Here is a 23,575-nt window from a genome sequence, read left to right as displayed (position 1 = left end):
CAGCTGAAAGCAAAAGCACTGCCCCAGTTCTCTAATTATCCACAGATCCAAGCTCACCTCATGGTTAGAAGTGAGACTCCCTCTTCCCAGACTCCCTATCCCATGGTGCAAACACTTCTCCGTTCCATGATCAGACTTGGCCCCATTAGATGTGATAGCAGAAAGGTGGGAACTCTGGCCTGGGGAAGCCTCAATAAATGTCTGTGACACCTGCTGACTGAAACTTTATCTAGATAAAAGTATTTGTATAACGTTAATCGATAGGGTAACAGTCATTTGGACATAAAATACAGACAGGATAATACGTATATATATGTTTGCATGTGTCTATGTGTGCACTTGTATGGTTGGAAAGAGATTACTGTTAAAGGAGCACTCACAGACAAATATATGTAAAGTTTTGAGAGGCGAGAACTACTCGTAGGAAGATTTGCTTTTATTGTTTAAAATTGCATTATATTCACCTCTACTGTTTTATTTCTCAACTTTCCTATTGCAACATTAAATTATCCTTCAGATGAGTACGTTGGATTTGACCATTTTGTACTCCATATCCACAAATATCAGAGCTGACACACAGCAGTGGTATTTTGATTGCAGAAAGCGAGCTCTTTCTTTTCTTTTTTTTTAAAAAAAGAAATGACTGGTAAAGATAAAACACAGTGAATTCTTTTGGGGCTGGACTTTCATCCAGCCATACCCAAATGCAATATAAGCATTAGAGAAAGCTGTCTGTTCATTGTTACTCCGAATGACTTACAGTGATTCCCGACTATCCTTTGGTGTCACCTGACAATGTTCTTATCTTTGCAAGGTTTTATTAAGAGTTACATTATGTCATTCTGTTATCAATCATAGCATGTAAAATTCAGATCCTTTTAATCACTTAGAAACTCTTGTATGGTTTCTACAGGAATACCTGGAGAGATGGCATGCAGCATAAAACTGCATTTCTAATTTATCTGTTTGTTACTGATTAACGGCCATGCTTCTCCATAAAATTCCATTGCCTGTGATTACTTCAAGACAGAAGCAAAACTTAAAACATTTCAAGAATGAGGAGAAAAGTTGCCTAGGAAATCATTTTACATTAGTGGTAAAAAGACATATAATGCATTTTTCTATGTATCTGAGCTACAGCTGACAGCCTTGTGAAGCTTTATATATTTCCACACCTGAGAATTAGCACCCTAGGAAGAACAACTCGCAGACCAATTTCAAAGTAGGAAATACTGAAGCCACTAGCATGTCACTCACATGAATCTGAATCATCAATACTTAATTATGAAAGGATGCCAGATCCAACTGCTTTCTGTTTCAATACATACTCAAATTTTATCTGACATGTGAACACTTTATACAGGTCTGCTCAGCAAAACATCTAAGTGCTTTCACCTCTCAGCACTCTTTGGCTTTCAGCTGTGCCCCTATATAGGATAACAGAGCCATGGTGCTTCTCGATTTGCAAAATGCATTCTTTTTAAACAGCCAGTAGTGATTATAAAATGCTTAGGTACTGTAACAGCTATAGAAATATTTCACATAATTGCATTTGAGAAATTCAACCACTGATTTTTATTATTGCTTTAGGAGTTCCATCATAAACACAGCCATGTGTAATTAAAATTCTGCCAAAATACCTGTGCTTTTACCTCATGACTGTCAAAGGAAATTTATCTGTAGCTACTGCCATAGTGCTGGTGATAGACCAAACACCCTGCTGAATAAAATACATATAGGAGCTCTCTTGCCATGATCTGCTCGACTGACAAGTCCCCTATTGTTGCAGAGCTGAGGGATCAGTTACAAAGCCACGGACTCGGGGGTTGCTCTGAAATGGTTTCCAAAGGTTTATCTGAGGCACCCAGAGAGACAGCAATAGCTGCAGAACTTATGAAAAGGGTCTACAGAATACATTCATAATTTCTTCCATGCATCTTTGTGCATCTTTGCCTCCCCCTCCCACCCACTCTGGGATTCAGCTGCCCAGTAACGCACAACAGCAGAAATATGCTCAGCCATGGCAAAGCTGAACACGCCAGGAGAAAAAGTGACTTGATTTCTCTAAACTAAAACATTTCCTGAGTTTAATTTCAGTAAGAAGTGGCATATGACAAGAAACATTTTTGAGTTGAACAGCGGGAGTTGGTTTAACTTAATACACTTTCTGAAGTGTGCTATCACTATGACAAATATATATCTTCAGGAGGACAGCTTTCTTAGAAGTGTTACTGATAAGAATCAGAGAGCGCAAAGGAAAATGTAGTCTTCACGGAACTGATCCTGAATCTGGAAACGGCAGGTTTTAAATACATAAGCAGATGGCATTTAAATAAATTAAATAAAAAAAAAAGAATTTATACACAGCAAGGGAGAAAACGAAAAGCACGTTTAGCAGTATCTGCCAGAGATCTCCACAACATTTTTATTAAGTTATTCTTTTAATGTCCATATACCATTTAAAGAAGCTTTCCGGCATGCAGGGGTTGGAAGGTACAATGACAATTCACTTGTTTTAATGAAAGTTGTTCAGCCATCCTAATATTTTCATCTTTACACTGAAAATCATCGGTTTCCTTAATGCAAAAATGAAGTTGCTTCAGGCATGGTGCTGCAAACGCAGCACAATTCATTGTGTTAGGATATCTTTTCAGTTACAATATCCTTAGTAAAAGCAATAAAAGGTGAACACGTACATCCCTTTGAATTTCAGTAGCTTACAGAAACTACCTAGTACAGGTGGAAGGTTTATAACTAAGCCAGCAGAATCTAGACAGCAGCAATAGGTTTATTCAGCTCTGTAGTTATACACTTCACGTCTTTTGTATAAACAGAAATCTCTGGCCTATTTAAGACCCACTTTAATGTGCTATAATCTTTTTCAAGACACTGTCATAATCTCTTGAAAGAAACTTCTCATGCTCTTTGATGATATATGAAAATGTATCTTCTTTACGACTGTATCTATACTTTTTTACAGTATGGAAGAAAAATGTGAAAGCTCATTTTATACATCTACACACAAACTTTTAACTATTTCTAATACCCAGGCCATCATCAGTAAGTTGTTACTTTTTTGGTAATTTTCACTGCACCAGTCATGCATAACTCTTAAGGTTTAGATTTACTAGGAAATAAGATTAATTGTATAGATATTTGTGTGTGTGTGTGTGTGTGTACTTCCCTCATTTATTGTCTTTCTGGTACAAAAGATCCATAGCAAAGACGACTCTTCTTGGCAGGGACAACTAAGGAGTTATCCTGATCTTGCTGTTACAATAAGTGTGAATAAGGTAAAAATCTTAATGCATATTTCGAGAAAAACATACAAAAATAAAAGCAAATGCAAGTTAGTTTAAGTGAGTCAGTGGACAAAGTGCTTTCTCCTCTGTTTTGCCTAGTGAAACGTCTGTTTCTCAAAGTAATATATTTGGTGCTCTCAAACTAGCATCTAATGGAAAACAAACTTTGTCACAATATCCAGAGAGCATAACAAACTACCCCAAAGAATCACAACCCTTCTAAAACTGAAAACATGGAGAGTCAACAGGAACAGTGATATGAAAAATAATTAAAATCTCACATTCTTAAAAGTCAAAATCAGCATGAAAATGATAGCAGTGTTTCAAAATTGCTGTGAAAACAATTGCTATCTCTGAAAAAGGAACAATACAATGCATGTATTGTTGAAATCTCCCTCTTGGTCTCATCTTTTAGTCCTTCTGCTTGGAAGTTGTCATTCCAGCCATTCAGAGACTCTGAATAAGTCAGTAGATGTTACAGATCAGTCCTGAATCTAAAGCCACGCACCCTAAAACACTTAGCTAACATTTCTTCAAAAACTAGGTCTACCCTAAGAGAAGGAACGCAGGGAGAAGAGAAGGAAGGCAGGGAGCCAGGCAAACCATAACAGCTCCAAGTGCCTTGAGTGAGGGGAAGATGTAAGAGAAAATCTTTTAAGCCTTTCCAGCCTGCCTCAACCAAGAAAAGAGGCTATACTGGCGTTGCTCTGTGAGCTTCAAGCTAAATAAAACTGTGCTTCTGGAATAAGAGTCTGAATAGGCTTTGTCATGACATTAGCTCTTCCAGGGCTGGACAGCCAACACAGCAACTACAGGGTTCAGCAAGCATAACACTAGGCAAAGCTAAAACTAGTACAGAACATGTTTAACTAGACAGGGCTAGAAGAAAGAGTCGACTGTAATAATTTATAGCTCCTGTTAGACTCATTTGAACTTGTTGCTGAGTCTGGCCTGAAACTGAGTCTTCTTCGCTTTTCAAATGAAATGCAGGAAGGCAAAAACCTTTACCACAGTGTTGAATGAGAAGAAAATCCAACTGACTGAAACATATTGTTGCTGCTCCAGTATGTAAAACTAACGGTTTATATCAATTCACAACAAAACCCCTTAGAAAATAATAAAATTGTCTTGTACTCAAACTGCATATATGAAAAAAGTCTGTGTGAACCATGTTGCTGTTTGATGTGGACAGTACTCTAATCTGCCGCTATTTTTTTCTTCATCAGCACAATCCCTGCGTATTACTAAGCTTCACTCCAGACAGGAAAGCCTCTGCTTCACATATAGGACAGAAAACAAAAGAGGTCACCATACTATCCTTCTTTTTTTCTCCACACTTGAAACTGCACGGTTAAATGAAAACTGGAACCTTCATGAGCTGTATTTGAAAATATCTTTATTTAAAATTTGTCTTATGATTATGAATATGAACCAGATACACCCAAAATTACAGGAAGTCCAGTAAGTCATCAGTAAACTTTCGTATTTACTCAAATGGTGTCATTAAGATCATTATACTGTAATTCTGTTAGCTCTGTCTGTGGATATACAGCTATCTTGAAGGTGCTGTTTAAATAGGGCTCACTGTAGAAGACTATGCAGTCTTCTATGCAGGTGGACTATATGTTTCTTTAGGTCAATACAGTCACTTTCCATTGTCTATCAAAAGACAATATACTTGAGCAGATTGTATAACACTTCTGTACAGTTTCACATGCAGAGAGTACCAGGTTTCAAACCTTAATTCCATTACTTTCTCCTCAATGCTCTAGCTAATTGATACAGATCAACCATGTTTCCTATTTTCATTCAACCTTAACATCCTAGTTTAGCACATCCTACTGCAATCCAGTCTTCCTACACATTGCCTAAGGATGCACACACACCTCTCTTCATGAACACTATCTAAATGTATCATAGTATCCTCAGTGATACCATTTCTCATTCTTCCAAACCTTCCTATATTTGTTTTTCCACCATGTAGCTCTGATCTCCACCATGCCAGCTTTAATAGTTCCAGACCATGCACATAATGTAACTGTCCCAATATGTTAATGGCAGCGTCCCTATCCGATGATAAAAGCCACAGTTCCCATTGCCTGTACAACAAAAAGTTCCTTGTGGGGGCAAGGCGTAAGCTTTTTTTTCTACATATGCTTCTTTAAGACAAAGGTACAGTTGCTGCTGTAAAAGGTTTCAGCTGTTGGTCAGAGTCTCTAATGAACTCTTTCAATTGTCAGATCTAACAGGTTATTAAAAATATTCAGTAGCCTCTCTCAAAAAAAAAAAAAGAGAAAAAGTTCAAAAGCTGAACATGGTCAAGAGGATTCTGGTTCCAACAATACTATTTTGCAGCAGAAATTAGTACTGCCCTTCAAAAACTGATATTCCTAAGTGAACATTTCTGGTCAAGAACAGTACGATTAAGCTAACAAAAAGACAATCACTAGCAGCCCTGGAGAAGACAATCAGGGATGAGAGCTCCGCTCAAGCACAGTGAAAGGAGCTGTAATGAAAAGTACTTTAGCCACAGCTATCTAAAAAGTATTCTGGATTCATGCACTTTTAGGCATTTAACCATCTCATACCAGATAAAAGTTCACAGAGTTTCCTGGTGATTCCCATCATTTCTACGAAGATCATTATCCGCCAAAGATTTTATCACATTATACAAATCCTTCAGAAGGTTTCACCTCATCTTTTAGCTATCTACAAATCAGAGATCAAATTTAAACTAGCCAGATTAGTCTCCTCTCTCTGTAGTCAGCAGAGACACCTCCACTGGTAACCTCTGAAGGGAAGATTTCTGTCTCCTAACATGATAAAATGCATCATTTGCTGGAACAATTTATGTTTCACACAAGGTAAAAAACTTAGACACTGCTAAAATTCAGTGCACCCAACCTGTGGAAAAGGACCTGGGGGTGTTGCTCAACAGCAGCTGAACATGAGCCAGCACTGTGATCAGCTGGCCAAAAAGGCCAACAGCATCCTGGCTTGTATCAGAAACAGTGTGGCCAGCAGGACTAAGGAAGAGATCGTTCCAGTGTACTCAGCACTGGTGAGGCCCCACCTTGAATCCTGTGTTCAGTTTTGGGCCCCTCACGCTGAGGGAACTGGGGCTGTTTAGCCTGGAGAAAAGGAGGCTGAGGGGAGACCTTATCGCTGCCTGCAACTACCTGAAAGGAGATTGTAGCATGGAAGGGGTTGGTCTCTTCTCCCAAGTAGTAAGAGATGGGATGAGAGGAAATGGCCTCAAGTTGTGCCAGGGAAGGTTTAGACCAGATATCAAGAAAAATTTCTTCATGGAAAGGGTTGCCAGGCATTGGAACAGGCTGTCCAGGGAAGTGGTTGAGTCACCATCCCTGGAAGTATTTAAAAGATGTATAGATGTAGCTCTTAGGGACACAGTTTAGAGGCAGACTTGGCAGTGCTAGGTTAACAGTTGGACTTGATGATCTTAAAGTTCTTTTCCAACCTAAATCATTCTATGATTCTTCATTGGTACTAACTGCTCAAAAGACTTACCGAAGAGCAGCTTATAAACAAATCTATTTACATTCAGATGAAGGATTCTCATGGCTCAAAAAAAGCCCTGACATTTCCATGAAGTCTCCTACAGTCCCACATCCTGTTACACTCTCATAACAGTAGCATCACTCTCTTTATTTTTTTTTTTTTTATTATTATTACTCATTTAAAAGCCAAGGTGATTTAGCCGAGTAGCCAGTGCGGATGCTGTTGTACTTAGTCACGTTCCTTTTGCTATGACCTGACTGAACTACTACTGACAATAGTGCTACTATCGGAACACCTTCCTTGTTAGAGAGGTTTGGATTCTATTCGTGTCACAATCGAGAGGGGAGGGAAATCGCTACATAATTAAAAGAAAATGTTTCAGTCCAAAGAGGATTATTTCCACCAGGGCCCTTTCATCTTTATTCTATATAAATACATAACTTCTCCTGTCTCCTGCAGACAGTTTCAGACTCATCGCATCAAGTCAGCAGAGAGACATCACGCTCCCATTATCAAACTTCTATAACCATTTACAATGTCCAGTATGAGTTCTATTATACTAATTGCTGGAATGAGTTGGCTTACTACTTAAAATAGTTTAAAGCAATACAGTAAGTCCTAAGTGAAGATCATTTTTTCCCTTCCTTCTTAACACCATATTATCCACTGATTTCCTAAGCAGTTCGTTTCAGTGTAGTAACTCACATTTTCTTTTCATATTCCAAAGTATTGGTCTGAGAAAAAGCACTGTTTTTTCCTATGGCTGGAGCTGCAATTTTTCCCTCTGGAGCTGTGACCAGTTGCTGTTTTGAAATGCTCACAGCTTAGAAATTTAGAAAGAAAAATAAGACAACCACAAAACAGAGGCTTCAAAGGTCAGGGTAAAAGTGACATAGTTCATTCTGTGTACGAATGCTCTGCATCAACAAATAGTCCTCTGTGTGCAGAGGCATTATGCTTGTTTCAAGCACTTGGTGGAAAAAAACAGTAGGTTTTCAATTCTGCCGCCTAAGCATGGGTGATAGCCCCAACTGAGTTGATCAAAGTTATTAAAAAAATGCACATAGAGCTGCCAATTATGGACCAGCCATGGACCATTAAGTTCTCAACAGGAGATCAACAGGAGCAGCAGCTAGGGGTCTTCAGGCATTTTAAACATCACAGTTAATTATGTTTAGGCACATGCCTCCTCTCCCACCCTTCCTCATTCCAGAAGTCTTACGTCCCACTCCCAGGGCATCTGCCTTCCTACATTTCTTTCTTCTCGATTCAAAAAATGGTACAACAACTCATTTAGGCTTAACAGAGTCAAATGTTCCTCTCCCTCTCTTCTACAGGGTTGTGATGGATTCTCAGTGGAAGACACTGGACATCTTGCAGAAAGACTGTGTACAGTTCAGACAGACACTGCAGCTAAGATGTCATAAGAATGCTATGGAACTCCACAAGCCTTGTCATGCTGGAGGTCAGACCAGCATTTCTTAAACATTCCAGTTGGTAACCTCTTAATCAAGAAGGAACCAAACTGACAATCATTTTCAACGACTGTAAAAACAAGACTAAACAAGTATTAACTATTGCTTTCATTTTATAGATGGAGAAGGAAAAATCAGCTGTCTTGCTTGGTGTAATACGGTAATTCCAAGTCAGAGTTGGACTGGTGGCAGGAAGAGGTCACCTCACTAGGGTAAAAGACAAAGTACAAGAGCAGGAATTGAGAAACCTTTAGCAGAGATAAAGCAGAAAATGCAGGCAACAACATCCATCCTAGAAGGAGCAGCAGAGAGAGGAGGAAGGACAAACAAAGGGAAAGTAAGGAAGCAGTAGCAGCAGAAAGAGTGCTGATGAACGTGATGGAAGATCAAACGGGGCAAAATGCAATATTGCAATGAACAGGTTAGGAACAAGTCAAAGAGTAAAGCCAGTAGTAAAGCAATTAAATCAAAAAGAACAGTCAACCACTAGTGCTCACAGCAAGTCACTTAGCCATCCTACAACAGCATCCCAACACTTCTATTCTGGGCCTGCAAGGCTTCACGCAGCAACAGGCAGCAATGGTCTCTCTCACCAAAATATTCACTGTCATCAATCAGTGAACAGAGCAGAGGTACATGAGTTTCCTTTAAAAATCAGAACAGTTTCCTGTTGAACTTCTTTTTCACATGGATGAGCTATTTTTTACTTCATAAGAGTTTAAATTCTTCTGTGACACACATTAAAAACTGAATCCCGTTCTCCAAAAATACTCAAAGAGCAAATGTTAGTGGTCCAATCTTGTCTTTGTTTATGTAACACATTCACTAAATCTCTTGGAAAATCATTTTCTGAGACTTTGCCTTCACAATTTGAAAGTGTTTTATGCTGCTTAATGAAAACAAGACCATATCATTTTTGAATGAACCAGGTAATTGGTACCTTGAACATACCTGTAAGAAAAAAAACAAATAAAAAAACCATAAAATATACCAGATATAACTCCAAAGTTTGCTGTATAGCAAATCTACAGAAAAAGATATTTCCTGAAGTCTGGAAAAAAAATACATATTTTAACAAAATAGTGCTCAAATTGCAATATTTACAAATTAAATATCGATTAATGTCTATTGACCTCATGGCAAAACAGCAAGGAGATTTACTTTCACCTAGCTTTTCTACAACATACGCATCCATATCCCGAAGTTGTTCATATTTCCACCTCTCAGAACACTTTCAATGGAGAATTAAAAGCTTTCTGAGAAGTCCAAGTTTTTCCAAACCCTATTAATGGCTCTTCATCAGTAAATGTCTCCTGACTGGGTGTTTAATGGTACAGATGACACTTAAATTAAGCTCAAGAGTTAATAAAGCGTATTTTCTCTTACCTAGGCAGCTCCAGTGGGAGAGTCTGCCCATATAAGATTCCAAACATCCCCAGGAAGATCTCCTCTCCACTGATGAAAAAAGGAACCTAGGGCAATCAGCTTGCTAATTTAGACATGCCAGAGGAGTGCCTCAAGTTGAATGAATCCAAGCAAAGTGTCTTTGAGATAGGCACTGTGTGTCTAACCCTTGAGACACCTGAGTTCCTTTACACAACCTGGAGTGATTATGCTAATTACATGGGTGTCTAAATACAGTACTCAGAATAAAATAAATTGAGTTGAAAAATTAGTTTTTCAGAGAAGCAGTAAATGCATCCCATAACACTGTGATACTGCAATGCTCTTAAGGGAAGGAAAACCACGCTCAGAAACCCAAAAATATTAATGCAAGTGGCTCATTTATACACCACACACCAAGTTTTGTCGGTCTTTCGTAACTGGAGCCTTATAAAGACCTTCCAGTTCAGAGCATGATGTGGGGGGAAAAAAAAAAAAAATCTATAAGCTGAGTAGACCTTTTAACTGTGGTTAGTCAAATAAGAAACATCTCCAATTCAAATTCGTTACCAGAACTCACATTAACTGGCAAACAAATTCAGTGTTCCAGTGCATTTACAAATCAGTACAAGCCATACAAGACCTAAAAAATCTCAGTCACTGGGCAACAAAAAGGTTCCCCCAGATTCTCCACAGTTCCCAGTAGTAACAGAAGCTGTCAAGAAGTCAGAGGAGCCCAAAAGCAACCACAGACATCTGACTGCATGTAAGTTCAGTAAAAGCCTGGTCAAAACCAGACAAGGAGTCAAGAGCATCAGGACAAAGTGGTTCCTATAGAGAACACTAGCTGATTTATTAAAACTCAGATGGGGAGCACTAGTTTCAAATGCCAAGGATCTTTGGAAATAGATCTCAGTTACACAAGAAGTGAACAAATGAACACAGGTCCCTCTGATACAGCAACACATCTGAAGGGCCTAAATGTCCTCAGATACTCTTGCCACATAAAGAGCTGCAATGCATGAGCACATAGATTATGGAAGTGCTGCACCTAGGGTTGCAGGTCCCTTGTCTCCACACACACCTCCCAGCATACAGCAGTGACGCTGACAACATATTGCTCAGCAGCTGATACATCACCTGCATAGTAAACTGGTCAGTATTTCAACAACAGAATTATTTTGTAAACATAAACTGTGTTTTCAACCAAAATAATTACATTTCTTTAAGTTCACTCTTGTTACAGCCAGACAATACATTAAACAAAATATTTCATTTTAAAAAACATCTGCATTTGAAATAGAACATTTTCTATAACACTGATGCTGTCACTAAAAAGCTTTTTAAACTGTGTTCTTCAATTTTCACTCCCACTTGAAGACATTTCACATTTCATTTACAAATCAAATTAAAAACTCAAAATGTCCTACCAAAAAAACCCTGATTTTTCTTAAAACCTTAATGAAGAACACCATCCTTTGCAGCAGTGACAGCAGTGTATCAGGTGACAGTCCCAAGGCTTCAGAGAGACAGGTGCATTTTCTGTATCAATGCATCGTACTGATGCACATGCCTTCTACTGCTGTAGCTAATGCTGTTTTGTCTCCTCCTTCCGAAAATTCTTTAATACTACCACAAAATCATTAGCACTGTTATAGAGAAATTACAGTGTTTTCATTTTCAGTCCCTCTATTCACCCATCAGACCATTGTCCCTAACCTTCCGTTTTCCAGTAAAAAAAGAATCAGCACTCCTTCAGGTTAAAGACACTAGCACATGCTTAAAGGTAGTGATCTTAGTGTTCAGCTGAACTGGAAACGAACATACCTCCACACATATGAAAAACAAATTATCAAAAATATTGACATCACTGAGAGAGTTTTGAAATTTACTATATTGACATTAAATAAGTTTAATTTCACTATGGTATACAAAACTTTGCAAATTATTTTCTATAGTATCACTGAAAAATAACTAAAGTTTTCAAGCAGTATTTTACATTAACTCAACAATTTTACTAGGAAGAAAAAAATACAATTTTACTTGTGACTATTCCTCCTGTTTTGTTCCAAAGACATCTGAACTAGAATATACTCATATCCTGTTAGATTTTTTTAAAGGACATGTCACAGCATAATAGTAACGCACATGGCATTTTGAGTTGAAAGACTCTATGTTGCAATTGTGAAAGATACTCTGCAGCAGATACAGGCACTACTGCCTGCTGCTATCTGGCATCCTTAGTAAACTACCTGAAGTAATGATTGGAGTCCCACTGTTTGTCCTTTCTGTTCAACAGAAAGTTTTTGACTATTTTTTCCTTCTACATTTTTGGCACCAGTAAGTCTATAACTTCCTTTACGCAATCATCATTACATACCTGAAGCCAGGTATGAAAGGATGCACACAAAGGCTGATGCATGTGATGTGTTTAATCCATCTGCATATTTCTCCAGAAGAACGCTCCCTGTAACTCATCATTTAAAGATGACAAGAAACAAATGCCACAACATTCTTATAAAAAATTCATGCAACACCCTCATCTAGCAACTTCAATTACTTCATCTATCTCCTACACCATTAGCTGTAAGACTAATAAAGCTACTCAGCAGGCAAAGGATTTAATGAAATAGACCCTGAGTTCCTGGGAGGATCACCTGTGGTTCCAACTCTAACACTTCTGAGCAAATACAAGCTCTGTTCCCGCTGCTGAGCAAGAGGCTTTTCAGGACCTTGATCAAACATGCTCCAAAGGAGGGAGGGTATAATAATATTGTGTAAAGTATTCAAGTGTGTAGGAGAACAACTGATTGTGGTGAAAGGAAGGAGGAGAAGAAACTATTTTTAAAATAACAGAAATTGATAGCTTTTACATTTAGGTCACTTGAGCGGCAAAACAAGTTCACAGCAATTCTTTCAATAAGCAACAATACAATTAAGCATATGTACTAATCATCATTAATAAACCACATAAGCCAGCATAAAAACATACTGCCTTGTACTGTTACAGGTTCCCAGTTTCTACAAATATTTTCAAATCTGTTTCCCACCAAGGCATCAAGATACAAACACAGCAGAACAAACATCTCCCAGTGGCTATCTAATAAAAGTAAGGGCCAAAACAAACAAACAAACAACACACTTATCAGTGAAAGGTCTCAAGTTCTCTTTCTAGAGTCCCGCTATCTTACAAATTTAAGTACTATCTGCTTCCTGTGTAAGGCTGGAAAGGGGACAGTTGGACTCCACTTCCTCTGCAAAGAAGAGATTAAAAATTCCTTATTTATTGATCTTGATAAACAAACATTCCATCCTAACCCACACATTTCTTACTTTAAAAATCTAGTACATTCCAGTCTTAAATTTCCTTTAAAAAAGCTAATTTAATCTCCCATCTCTCAGTAAACTTCATGTTCTAGGGGAAATCTTACCTAATTTTGGCAGGGAATAGGGCACTTTAAAATAATCTTCATAAAATTCAATGAGCCTCCTTGTAATATTTAGAGCATAGTCCCCCGATCCTCTTCGGATAGCATCAGGCCTTGCATATAACCGTACCTGTTAAAAAATAAAGGGAAAGACAGATCATTTCAGTATCTATGTTTTAAAGCTATTCTACCTGCAGAGGTAAACTATTCTAAGGCTCTTGTGAGGTGGCAGGATTATTCTCTTAAAGCCAAGTGTGACTGTCATGCATTTGTCAAAACATGTCACAGCTGAAAACCAGAACTTCCACAATTAAGGTTACAAAGTTGAGAAGTCAGAATCTCCTACTTGAGTGTGTGGCCAAATAAAAGACTTAACACTTCCTGCATCAAAATAAATATTCAAAGAAAACAGTTACATGTGTTTGCTAGAGATATGATGGGAGAGTGGATTAGTATAATAGTTCTCTGCCTACACTGAACGTAGGCAGGATGCAGTGGCTCGGTAGGAGAGAAGTTCATGGTTTGTTAAAGGCACATTATATTGAGCCCTGAAAGTATTAGTAGACTGGAGGAAAAAAAAAATAAATAATCATTCTCTTTTCTCTGTCAGTGACACAGTTACCCTCGATAAGCTATGGAAGACTGCAAAAACAACCATTTATAAGTTCATTCGTTTACACAAACAATTAACATTCCTGAAACCTCCATCACTGCTCCAGGCCCCTGTTTTCAGAAAGCAGTAAATTAAAGCTGTTTATACAAGCCGCAGCCTGCTGTGTTCAGTATAAAAGAGCTCACACATCTGACTGTGTGGAGCACCCCTGTGAACAGAACTCACCTTCATAATTCACACTCAAGTGTAACCCTGATGAAGGAGGGAGCAGAAGGCATTGCCAGGTTATTCACTATTCCCTGTCCTTACAGCCCTTTATGCTTCCTAGTGCAAAGATGACATACAACTGAGAACCAAGAAAGGTTTTTTCATTCTCCCTCCTCATACATTGTCTGATGGAAGCAGTGTGTGCTTTCTCTCTAGTGGCTGTGGCAGAAGGTTTCTCCCTGCAGTACATAATGACCTGATACAAACGAGACTTTACTAAAATGTCAGTCCTAATAGTAATATCTGACTCACTAATACGTTCTGTGGTAGGATTAAATCCCAGACAGGGTTCCGGGGAAAGCAGCAGGGCAGAAATCAGAAAATATCAATGCAAACATGAAGGAGAAATACCAGTTTTGAAATGTTTCTAAATGCTCTATTCTGAACCAAGAAAAGCCAATAGGATTTTCAGCTTCAGTGAAAGCATTACCAAGTATTGCTTTACTGCCCTTTTCCTGGACCTGTTCAGTTACCCAAGTGGAAACCAGATACCAAACCTCAATACACTGTACCTGTCAATTCTGTTTTAACCCACTATCTCTTCATTTTCAGTATAGAGACATATTATTCTGCTTTGTCACTATGTCCATCTTTATGTTTTTATCTTCATGTTGTATTAGGCTCTGTGTGCAATCAACCACAAATAGTTATCATTTGTAATGTAAAACAGATTAACAGTGTAACCTAATGAGACATGTAATAAAGCAGATTTCTCCTAATCACCACCTGAAAGCACATAAACCATTATCTGAACACCTCCAAGTCACTATTTTCGTTTATTGCTTCCTTCCAAAGTTACCAGCACCATGTACAATAATGTTCTATTACCTGCTAAACTAAATACATTTTTAACAAAATAGATATTAACCAGAGAGGTCCTAATTCAAACACCTCAAAACCTTTAGTTTATGGAAAGATGGTAAGAATCACAATTAGATTTGTGATGAACACTGTTTTGTATCATTAAACCTTTATACACAATTTTGCATAATTGCTTTACTGGCACAGTTGACTGTATCAGCAAATTAGGAAAAAAAGAGTCAGCCAACCAAGTATGCAAAAAATCATTCAATTTGACAGTGGCCAAATGTGTCCATGATAAGGAACAGGACAACAGAAGGGGATAAAAAAAATAGGTATGAATAAGAAAAATCGAGGTTCAACTCACTGCATTACAACGTGTGCCTTTTGGCAAACACAGAAAACACATTTAATGGTGTCTGAGATGGAGCCCAGCTACGAAAGCTCGAAAACCGCAATGCTGCAAACTTTCATTTGCCACCTGCCTAACGCTGAACACAGTTTTATTTTTCCTGTAAAGTTTCCCTGGGTGCTTTTCTGCATGTCTGGAATACCTCTGGACTGCCAGGGCTCCATGGCTCACACCAAGGTCACCTGTCCGCTGGAACAAGGTTTGGAAATTACCCCTGCCTTTCCCCAGGTCTCTCCGGGACTTTGAGGCAACAGGCATTGCCAAACACGCCAGGCACCTCCAAACGCTGGGTCTGCTTCTGCCTTTTGCCCAACAGCCACTGAACATGACATGTATGGAGCAACCTTAGAGGCACCACCACAGGCCTACCTCTGGGCTCAGAACATTCCCTCTTGGTCAGCAGAGGGCTACCGCAGGGGACAGCCTGTGACACTCTGCCTGGGACCTGGCTGGCTGGTTTGGATGACACCTTCTCAGGTGTCATTCACAACAGGAGCTTGGTTCAGAGTTCAGCCTAAAGGCCGGCAACTATAAGCTAAAAACTGAAGCCTCTAACTTTCACATGTCAGTGTCCTTTAGCGCATATGGGTCGATTTTGATCATGTTTTACCTCTAAATCCATAAAATGAGGATTACATTATTTCCTTAGTTTATACAAAGATTCTGAATATTAAGAAAGCTTTCAGATACTACTCCAAAGAAGAGCTTAAGTAAATAAAAGAGAATAAAGATTAAGACATGAGATTTGTTTAACATAATTTTTTTGTTTGTTTACTGCTTTCACTTCAAAAGGCAGAAAGGTTGTGTTACTTTACATCTATGTTGGACTGAACAATAATGCATAATCACTATATACTTTCCCACAGGCTGTTTGATCACTACACTAGGAGTTTGATTTTACATCAATTTAAATAAGAGAAAGAACAGAAAATCTTATGCAGGGTGAGACCTAAATATAAATAAAAGTAGTATGTGTTCTCTTACAAAAGATAAATAGGTTTCTAGCTTAGGTGCATAATTCATCACTCACTGCAAAGACACCTACTGCTCTGCAAACATTAGTGAAGCTCTTTTTCACAATCTTTGCAAGATTAGGTTATGCTATTATTTTCATGTAAGAAAGTGGAGAACAAAAAGAAACTAAGACTAATTCTGGCTGCCTATCTTGACACCTCCTAATGTCAAGTATACTTGACAGTTTTATTGGACACACTTAAAGCACTGCTCCCATTATATCTTACTGCAGTGGTGAACACTTCATGCAGTTTGAGTCTGGTCGCAGGTGCCTTCATTTGGGTATTAAGAAAATTAGTAACACACAATTAGTGACTAAATGAGACTGTGTCAGTTTCTGTGATTTGCTCAGCATCTCATCACAACTCTGGAGGTAGAGGTAGGGAGGGAACTCAAAGATGGCACTCGGCCCCATGGACACCTGAGAGACTGTGCCAAGCATCTTCCAGGTTCGGGAATGAACAAGGTAGGGACTGTTCAGACAACAGGCATATTTGCAGCAGAGCTATGCTGTCCTGATGCAGCCAAGTTCCATGTGTGTCTAAATGACAAAAATACAGGAAACATATAATGAGGGATCATATTAGTAATGACATTGTTGTAACACCTATGAATATAAAAAAAAAATTCACATGGTCAAGCTAGATTCTGGGGTGTTTTTTTTTTTTTAGCTCCTTTGTACCTACATTTGCAACCATTACCTATCTTTCAACAGAAGTTCTGACTACTAAGAAAAAAATAAAATCCTAACCTCTTATTGCTCTCTCAAATGGAACCAGACTGAACCAGACATCTCCTTCCTACCACAAGTCTGAGTAACTAGGTTTGCACCTCCAGCCCTACAACCCAGACCTCCCCTTTGACATTTATAAGACTGTTCTTATACCACAGAGCCACTGAAGGAGACCAGACACACTTTGCTAGAAATCATTTTCACTTTTATGAACAGCAGAACAAGAAGTTATTAGAGATCCTAAACAAAATCGCTGCAATGTATGTTTCCTCATTCTTTTCTAAAGTGAGCAAAAATGTGAGTTGTTTCCCGTTGTTTCCTTTACAGAATCCCTGGGCTATTTTCATTAGAACCTTAAATAAAGACAATATAATAGTTGCACTCAGATACCACCACAGCAAAAACATTCTGAAAGATTAATTTAAAAATATTAGTAACTTAAGTCAAGTTCTTAGAATGACTTTGGCAACATTATCAGATCAAATACTAAAATATTCCTGAAACTTGTATGGTAAATTCCCTGCATTTGTTGTAAGAGGTCAATAGCCTACTTCTCTATAGTTAGTCAAATGTATTTTCTGTACAAAAATGTACTTCCACAAATAATCTGTATATATTGCAACATTTTCTGTAGGCTCTCTTAATATTTCAGCAGTTGTTACATAAAATATGTCAAAGAAATTTAAAAATATTTGTAATACCAAGTTGCCAGAACAGATGAGTGTGATTGTAAAATGAGAGCTGTTTCCCATAGTGAGAGACAGCTGTGATATACACTAAGAAATGTGCAATAGATTTAGAACAAATCACATCTAACATCAGGTTATTAACTACTGTGCATGAGAAAATATTCCTGTCTACAGCAGGTAAAAAATATTCATCAAAAATAAAGTTAGTATTTTAAAAGAAAAAAATTGGTTTTTTGTCTTATTACTTGAGTTTTTTTTAAAAAAAAAGTTAATCAGTAACTCAATACAAGGTACAATGGGTAAATTCTGACAAGTACAAACTGTAAATAGCAATGAACATCTGAATTTCTGGTGAATAGTATGTTCACTAACAATGTTTCTACTGTGCAACGACTAGTCATAATTTCAGTACATAATAAACAGAGGAACAGGTTCAGAAAAACTAGAACTGTTCTATTTTGATATTTTGAAACCATGACTTCTTATTTTCCTTTTTTTTTGGCATTAAAATTGAAGCATGCGAAAAGAAATAAACGGCTGAAAGGGATGAAGAAGAGTAAGGAAAAACCTGCAGTCATTTTTTCACATTCCCTGAAATATTTCACGTCAAACTGAAGGTTTTGTTCAGTTCTGCTTTGTAAGTAGAATATAGAATACATTCCGGATCCTGACCATGGAAACAAAAAGTAAAAATCCATTATTTACACATGTCTAATTGCAAAAAGGCTGTTGTCCAACCTTCTCCCTCTGCAGACATTCACCAAAGATGAAGGAAGAGCAAAGAGAACTGCAGTATGTTTTCCCTCTGGCACTAGAGGAAGACACTAATAACGTGTGCTAGAGCTGCCACAAGCTGCCAACCCGCTTCTCCAGGGAATTCAGGAAGATGACAACCTGGCAGAAATCAGGATGTTACAGTAAGAGGCTTGCAAACCTGAAGTGTGCCATTCACCAGAAATAAATATGCACTTCTACATTTGAAGCCTGCTCTTGAAGACATTATTCTCTATGCCACCTTCAATTTTATGTGTGCATCCCCTTTGAAACCTTCATTCTTACAGTGGTGTTATCTTTTCAGGGGAGTGTCACCTTGCTTGGTAGTAAGACATATTTTTATTCGTTTCTTTATTGTAATACTAAAGTTTGCTGATCACAATAATCCCATATAATAGCCTGCATTCATTCTGCAAGGCATCTTCTCTTTAAATGTTTAGCCGTATTTTCCATGTTTTAAGACCACTCCAGTTGCCACCACTGCCTTCCTCAGTGCCCTGGGGGGATCACAGCTCACTGGATGAGCAATTCTGCTCCAAGGGAATAAAGCACACCTCTGTTTCAGTCCAGGAAGGCTTGTGAGAGCAGATGGTTCATTGGGCTCTAATGACCTAACACAACACCTGCTAACTTCAACTGAATGACTCCTGTTAACTACAGGGACTTTAAATCAGACTTCCAGAGTAGACATGACCGATGGAGCCTCTGGGCTAGAGACACTTCTGCCAAGGCAACCTTCACCAACGGTATCTGACATGTCTACAGTCCACGTTTTTAGATCACCACTCAAGTCATTGTTAGGCAGTAGTGCACAGTGGGAAAAAAAAAAAAGAAAAAAAAAAGAAAAAAAAAGGTCCTTTAAATGGTCGTACGCTCGTCATGACCACTGATCGTTCAGATAACGAGAGGCAGGAACACTGACTGTATCTTATGTTTATATCCCTTGTGCTATAAGGAAAATAGCTCTCTGCATCTTGAAAACATCCTGATGCAGAATTGGCACAGCAGTAACCATTGTTATACCTCTGCCACAGCATCGGGTAGAACAAGGCCAGCTTTGTTGCTGACACCACCCAGTCCTTGGTTCACACCATCTGACACCATGTACATTGCCACACACATGACTACACAAAACCACTCCTGAAGGTACCCCATCCAAGAAGAGCTTTTGCCCAGCCCTGAACACTGTCACATCACATAGGCCCCATGGGGAGAACCGAATCTCTCTCCCTTAGCTTGCTACTATTACAGTACCTTTCCAAGCAATGTGGCTAATGTTCCAAGAATGGCATCTATCTATGTTGCTACTGTCTAGATTTGCCCTCCCCCTTTTTTCTATCTTTGGTCTACTTTGCTACATGTGTTTAAGTTTGAGCAGGCTGGGAGCAAACAGGGGTATGAAAATTCAGTAAAAGTCTGATGATGACCTTAAATCTTGCTGTTTTCTTAGGCAAGCATCTATTAGGTAACCTTGTATCAACACAAGAATCCACAGATTCACAGAATGTTTGGGACTGGAAGGGACCTCTGGACACCATCCAGTACAACCCACCCGCTAAAGCAGGTTCACCTGGACCAGATCGCACAGGAACACGTTCAGGAGGATTTTGAACATTTCTAGAGAAGGAGATTCCACAGCCTCTCTGGGCAGCCTGTTCCAGTGCTCTGGCACCCTCAAAGTAAAGAAGTTTCTCAGCATATTCAGATGGAACTTCCTATGTTTCAGTCTGTGCCCATTGCCCCTTATCGTGTTGTTGGGCACCACTGGTTCCATCCTCTTGACACCCACCCTGGAGATGTTTATAAAGATTGATAAGATCCTCTCTCAGCCTTCTCTTCTCCAGGCTGAACAGACCCAGCTCTCTCAGCCTTTCCTTATAAGAAAGGTGCTCAAGTCCCCTAATCATTGTCATAGCCCACCGCTGGACTCTCTACAGTAATTCCTTGTCCTTCTAAAACTGGGGCGCCCAGAACTGGATGCCGTACTCCAGATGTGGCCTCTCCAGGCCAGAGTAGAGGGGGAGGAGAACCTCCCTCTACCTGCTGGCCACACTTTTTCTAATGCTGCCCGGGATACCATTGGCCTTCTTGGCCACAAGGCACATTGCTGGCTCATGGTTCACTTGTTGTCCAGGCCTTGCCGAATGGCAGCACAGACTTCTGGTGTGTCAGCCCTTCCTCCCAGTTTGGTATCAAACTTGCCGAAGGTACACTATGCCCCTTCACCCAGGTCACTGATGAACAGGTTAAACAAAACTGGACTCAGTACCGACTCCTGGGGAACACCACTAACTGCAGGCCTCCAACTAGAATCTGTGCCACTGATCACAAGCCTCTGAGCTCTGCGATCCAGCCAGTTCTTGATCCACCTCACTGTGCACTCACCCAACCCACATTTCCTCAGCTTACCTACGAGGATGTTGTTAGACACAGTGTCAAAAGCCTTGCTGAAGGTAAGGTGGACAATATCCACTGCTCTCCCCTCATCTACCCAACTAGTCATGCCATCATAGAAGGCTATCAGATTGGTCAAGCTTGATTTCCCCCTGGCACAATCATGTTGACTACTCCTGATAAACTTCTTTTCCTCTATGTGCTTAGAAAAGACACCCAGAATGAGCCGGATTTCACAATTAAGGATAGTTTCCCCTCCCACCTACTTCAAGCAGAATTAAAAGTAACTTTGTCAGGTGTTTTAGAGCAGTTCAGAGTGCTTTCCCGTCATGAAACAGATGTTTCTGCACATGAACTGGTGTCAGCAATGCCACCCTGGGAATACTACTTGTTCTTTAATCCTTCCCTCAAAGCCACAGACTTCCACTTCTTGGAAGGCCCCTCCAAACAAGCTCCAGTCCTCTGTGCAATTACACCCCCAGGCTCAGCTCAGAGCTGGTACATCTGGGATCTCACTCACAGTGATTTAAAAATCTCAGTTCAGTAAAGCACTTACGTGCATGTTTAAATATCTGTTTAACCTCAAACATGCATTTACATGTTTTAGAAGACCCTAACACTTCAATAGAGCAGCCATTTACAAATTTTATAGAGGGGGAGAAAATAGTCTCAAGCTCTTTATTTGAAGATCCATAATATTTCTGCAGCAAGTGATGCTCTCAGCTGAAATATACCTGCATTGCCTCTGTACTTAAAAGCTTCAATTTACTTGATAATGTGAGATCTGTTTTATCTTCATTTTGCTCACTGACTATTTTAGGCACAGGTATTGCTTTTATTATTGTTACCAAGCTAAGTATAACTTCACATTACACATTTAATATAGTAGAGAGATGTCTGGACACAACAGTGTTGGCTGCAGCCTCAGTGGGTCACTTCTGCAAACAGGGTATTGCATCTCAAACGAGTTTTTAAATGTGATAAATTCAAAAGAAATAACACTTCACTACATCCACAAACAAGCTAAAAGCCAAGTTCCACTAAGACTGTATATGAGTTGTTTCACATGTGTGCATAACTCCAAAAGTTTTATGTGTTCAAATGCAATAAATTTTATAACATTGATGAGCGAAGGAGAAAAAAGATAGGTAGTTATATCAATTCTGCTGTAGTGAATATAGTTAAACCTGATAATGGGAAGAAATGAGTGAAAAATGCCTTGTTTCAATCTCCTATTCATTATTCATCATGGACAATACCCAAAAGAGACTGTATGGCAATGAAATGTGCTTACTGAATTCCAAAGGGACAGCTCATCTTTACAAGGAGCTGACTTTTCTCCAAACTGAGCAGTCACACACAGCACCGCACTGAGCCTTTTTTGGATATAATTATAGCCAAAAATGTTATAGTAAATTTAGGATTTTTTCTAAAGCTATCTGGAAACAGTGAGAATTCAGTGACCTGACACTTTCTAAGGAAACACTGTTCTGCTGGAGATTGGGTAGGACATTTTTTAAAGTAAACAAACATCATCTTTGCATCCTCACTGAAGACAGCTGTAACTGGTTTAATAAACCAGTTAAAGAATAAATGCAAGCAAAGGGGTGCCTGAACATTGTTGGAGGACAAGGGGAAAGAGGCTTCAAACAGACATAGCAGATGTTCCTGGATGAAAACTTCTAACATGACCCTGAAGGAGAAAAAGTGAAAGAAACTTCTGCAGTTCCAGCTGACAGCAAGAAAATAAGGAACACTAAGCAAAGAGACTGCCATGTATTTTCAGAGTTATGAAGGGGGGGAAGGGAGGAATAGTTTTGTGCATCTTATTTCTAAATAAACACGACTGCACAGGAGAAGCATCTAGTTGCCTCATCAATTTCTCATCTGAACAAAAACAAATGCAAGTGTTTGCTGACTGCTGCAGCCAAAAGTGCAACAATATATTCCACCAGGATGCAAAACTGTCAAGCAGACATGCTACAATTTCTAACTTGAGATCATAAAATACTTTGGAAAGTTAATGAGCTGCACTGGCATATAAATCCGACCAATGCTCAGCTGGCATAAAATAAAATACTAGCTATGTCACTGACCACAGTGCCATTAAGATTAATTTAGAGTACTCAGGATCTGTATCATCTTGTTGAAATGGCTCAGGGACAGAGAGTGAACATGTTAACAACTAATGTATAGTAAACGTAATTACGGATACCATTTCAGAAGCCATTTCAGCTAACTAAGACTGCCACAATCCCACCACCACATGCTCAGTCATTCAGCCTTGACTCTTCCCTTACGTCAGCACCAGAGCTCATCTCACCTCACAGCAAGCTGTCAACCAGATGAGTGGGCTAACTATGCCAGCCAGGTGGCTAGTGTCCAGGCAGCCCAGCATCCTCACCTGGCTGCTTATCAGGTCAGTGCTAGAGCCAGCATGAGAAAGCATTTCTGAAGAGAAAAGAGGACTGTGACAGACTGGATACAGACAAATTTGAGTTATTACAGAACCTCAACCTGGGGGGAAAAACGTCAGTCTAATGTGGAATTCAGTTTCTACACTGTTGAGATTTACAGTGGTTAAGGCTCCTTAAGGTTCTTTGTAGAAGGTGAAAAAATCAGCATAGCTTTAAGAAACAAAGCACGAAGATTTACATTATTTACCTGTTACACAAAAAAATTCTGTACCACAACACCAGTGGTAAGATGATATGAAAGTGGAGTTTCCCTCCAGGAAGAACCTGCAGTAAATGTATCCTAAAAGGGTAACA

At 39.1% G+C, this 23,575-nt stretch overlaps 1 protein-coding gene across 2 annotated transcripts in view; it reads right to left on the bottom strand.

Moving 5' to 3' along the window:
• The window catches only part of TRHDE (thyrotropin releasing hormone degrading enzyme), a 208,504-nt gene that overhangs the window by 154,533 nt on the left and 30,396 nt on the right, over positions 1 to 23,575 (bottom strand). For both annotated transcript variants that reach the window (XM_021298155.2, XM_065040569.1), the window contains exon 3: positions 13,111 to 13,237. In XM_021298155.2, coding sequence (XP_021153830.2) covers positions 13,111 to 13,237 — 127 coding nt within the window. The remainder of the gene's footprint in view (positions 1 to 13,110; positions 13,238 to 23,575) is intronic.

This window comes from Columba livia, chromosome 1, assembly GCF_036013475.1.
Source record: "Columba livia isolate bColLiv1 breed racing homer chromosome 1, bColLiv1.pat.W.v2, whole genome shotgun sequence".
NCBI lineage: Eukaryota > Metazoa > Chordata > Aves > Columbiformes > Columbidae > Columba > Columba livia.
This window is presented reverse-complemented; position numbering and strand designations above follow the sequence as displayed.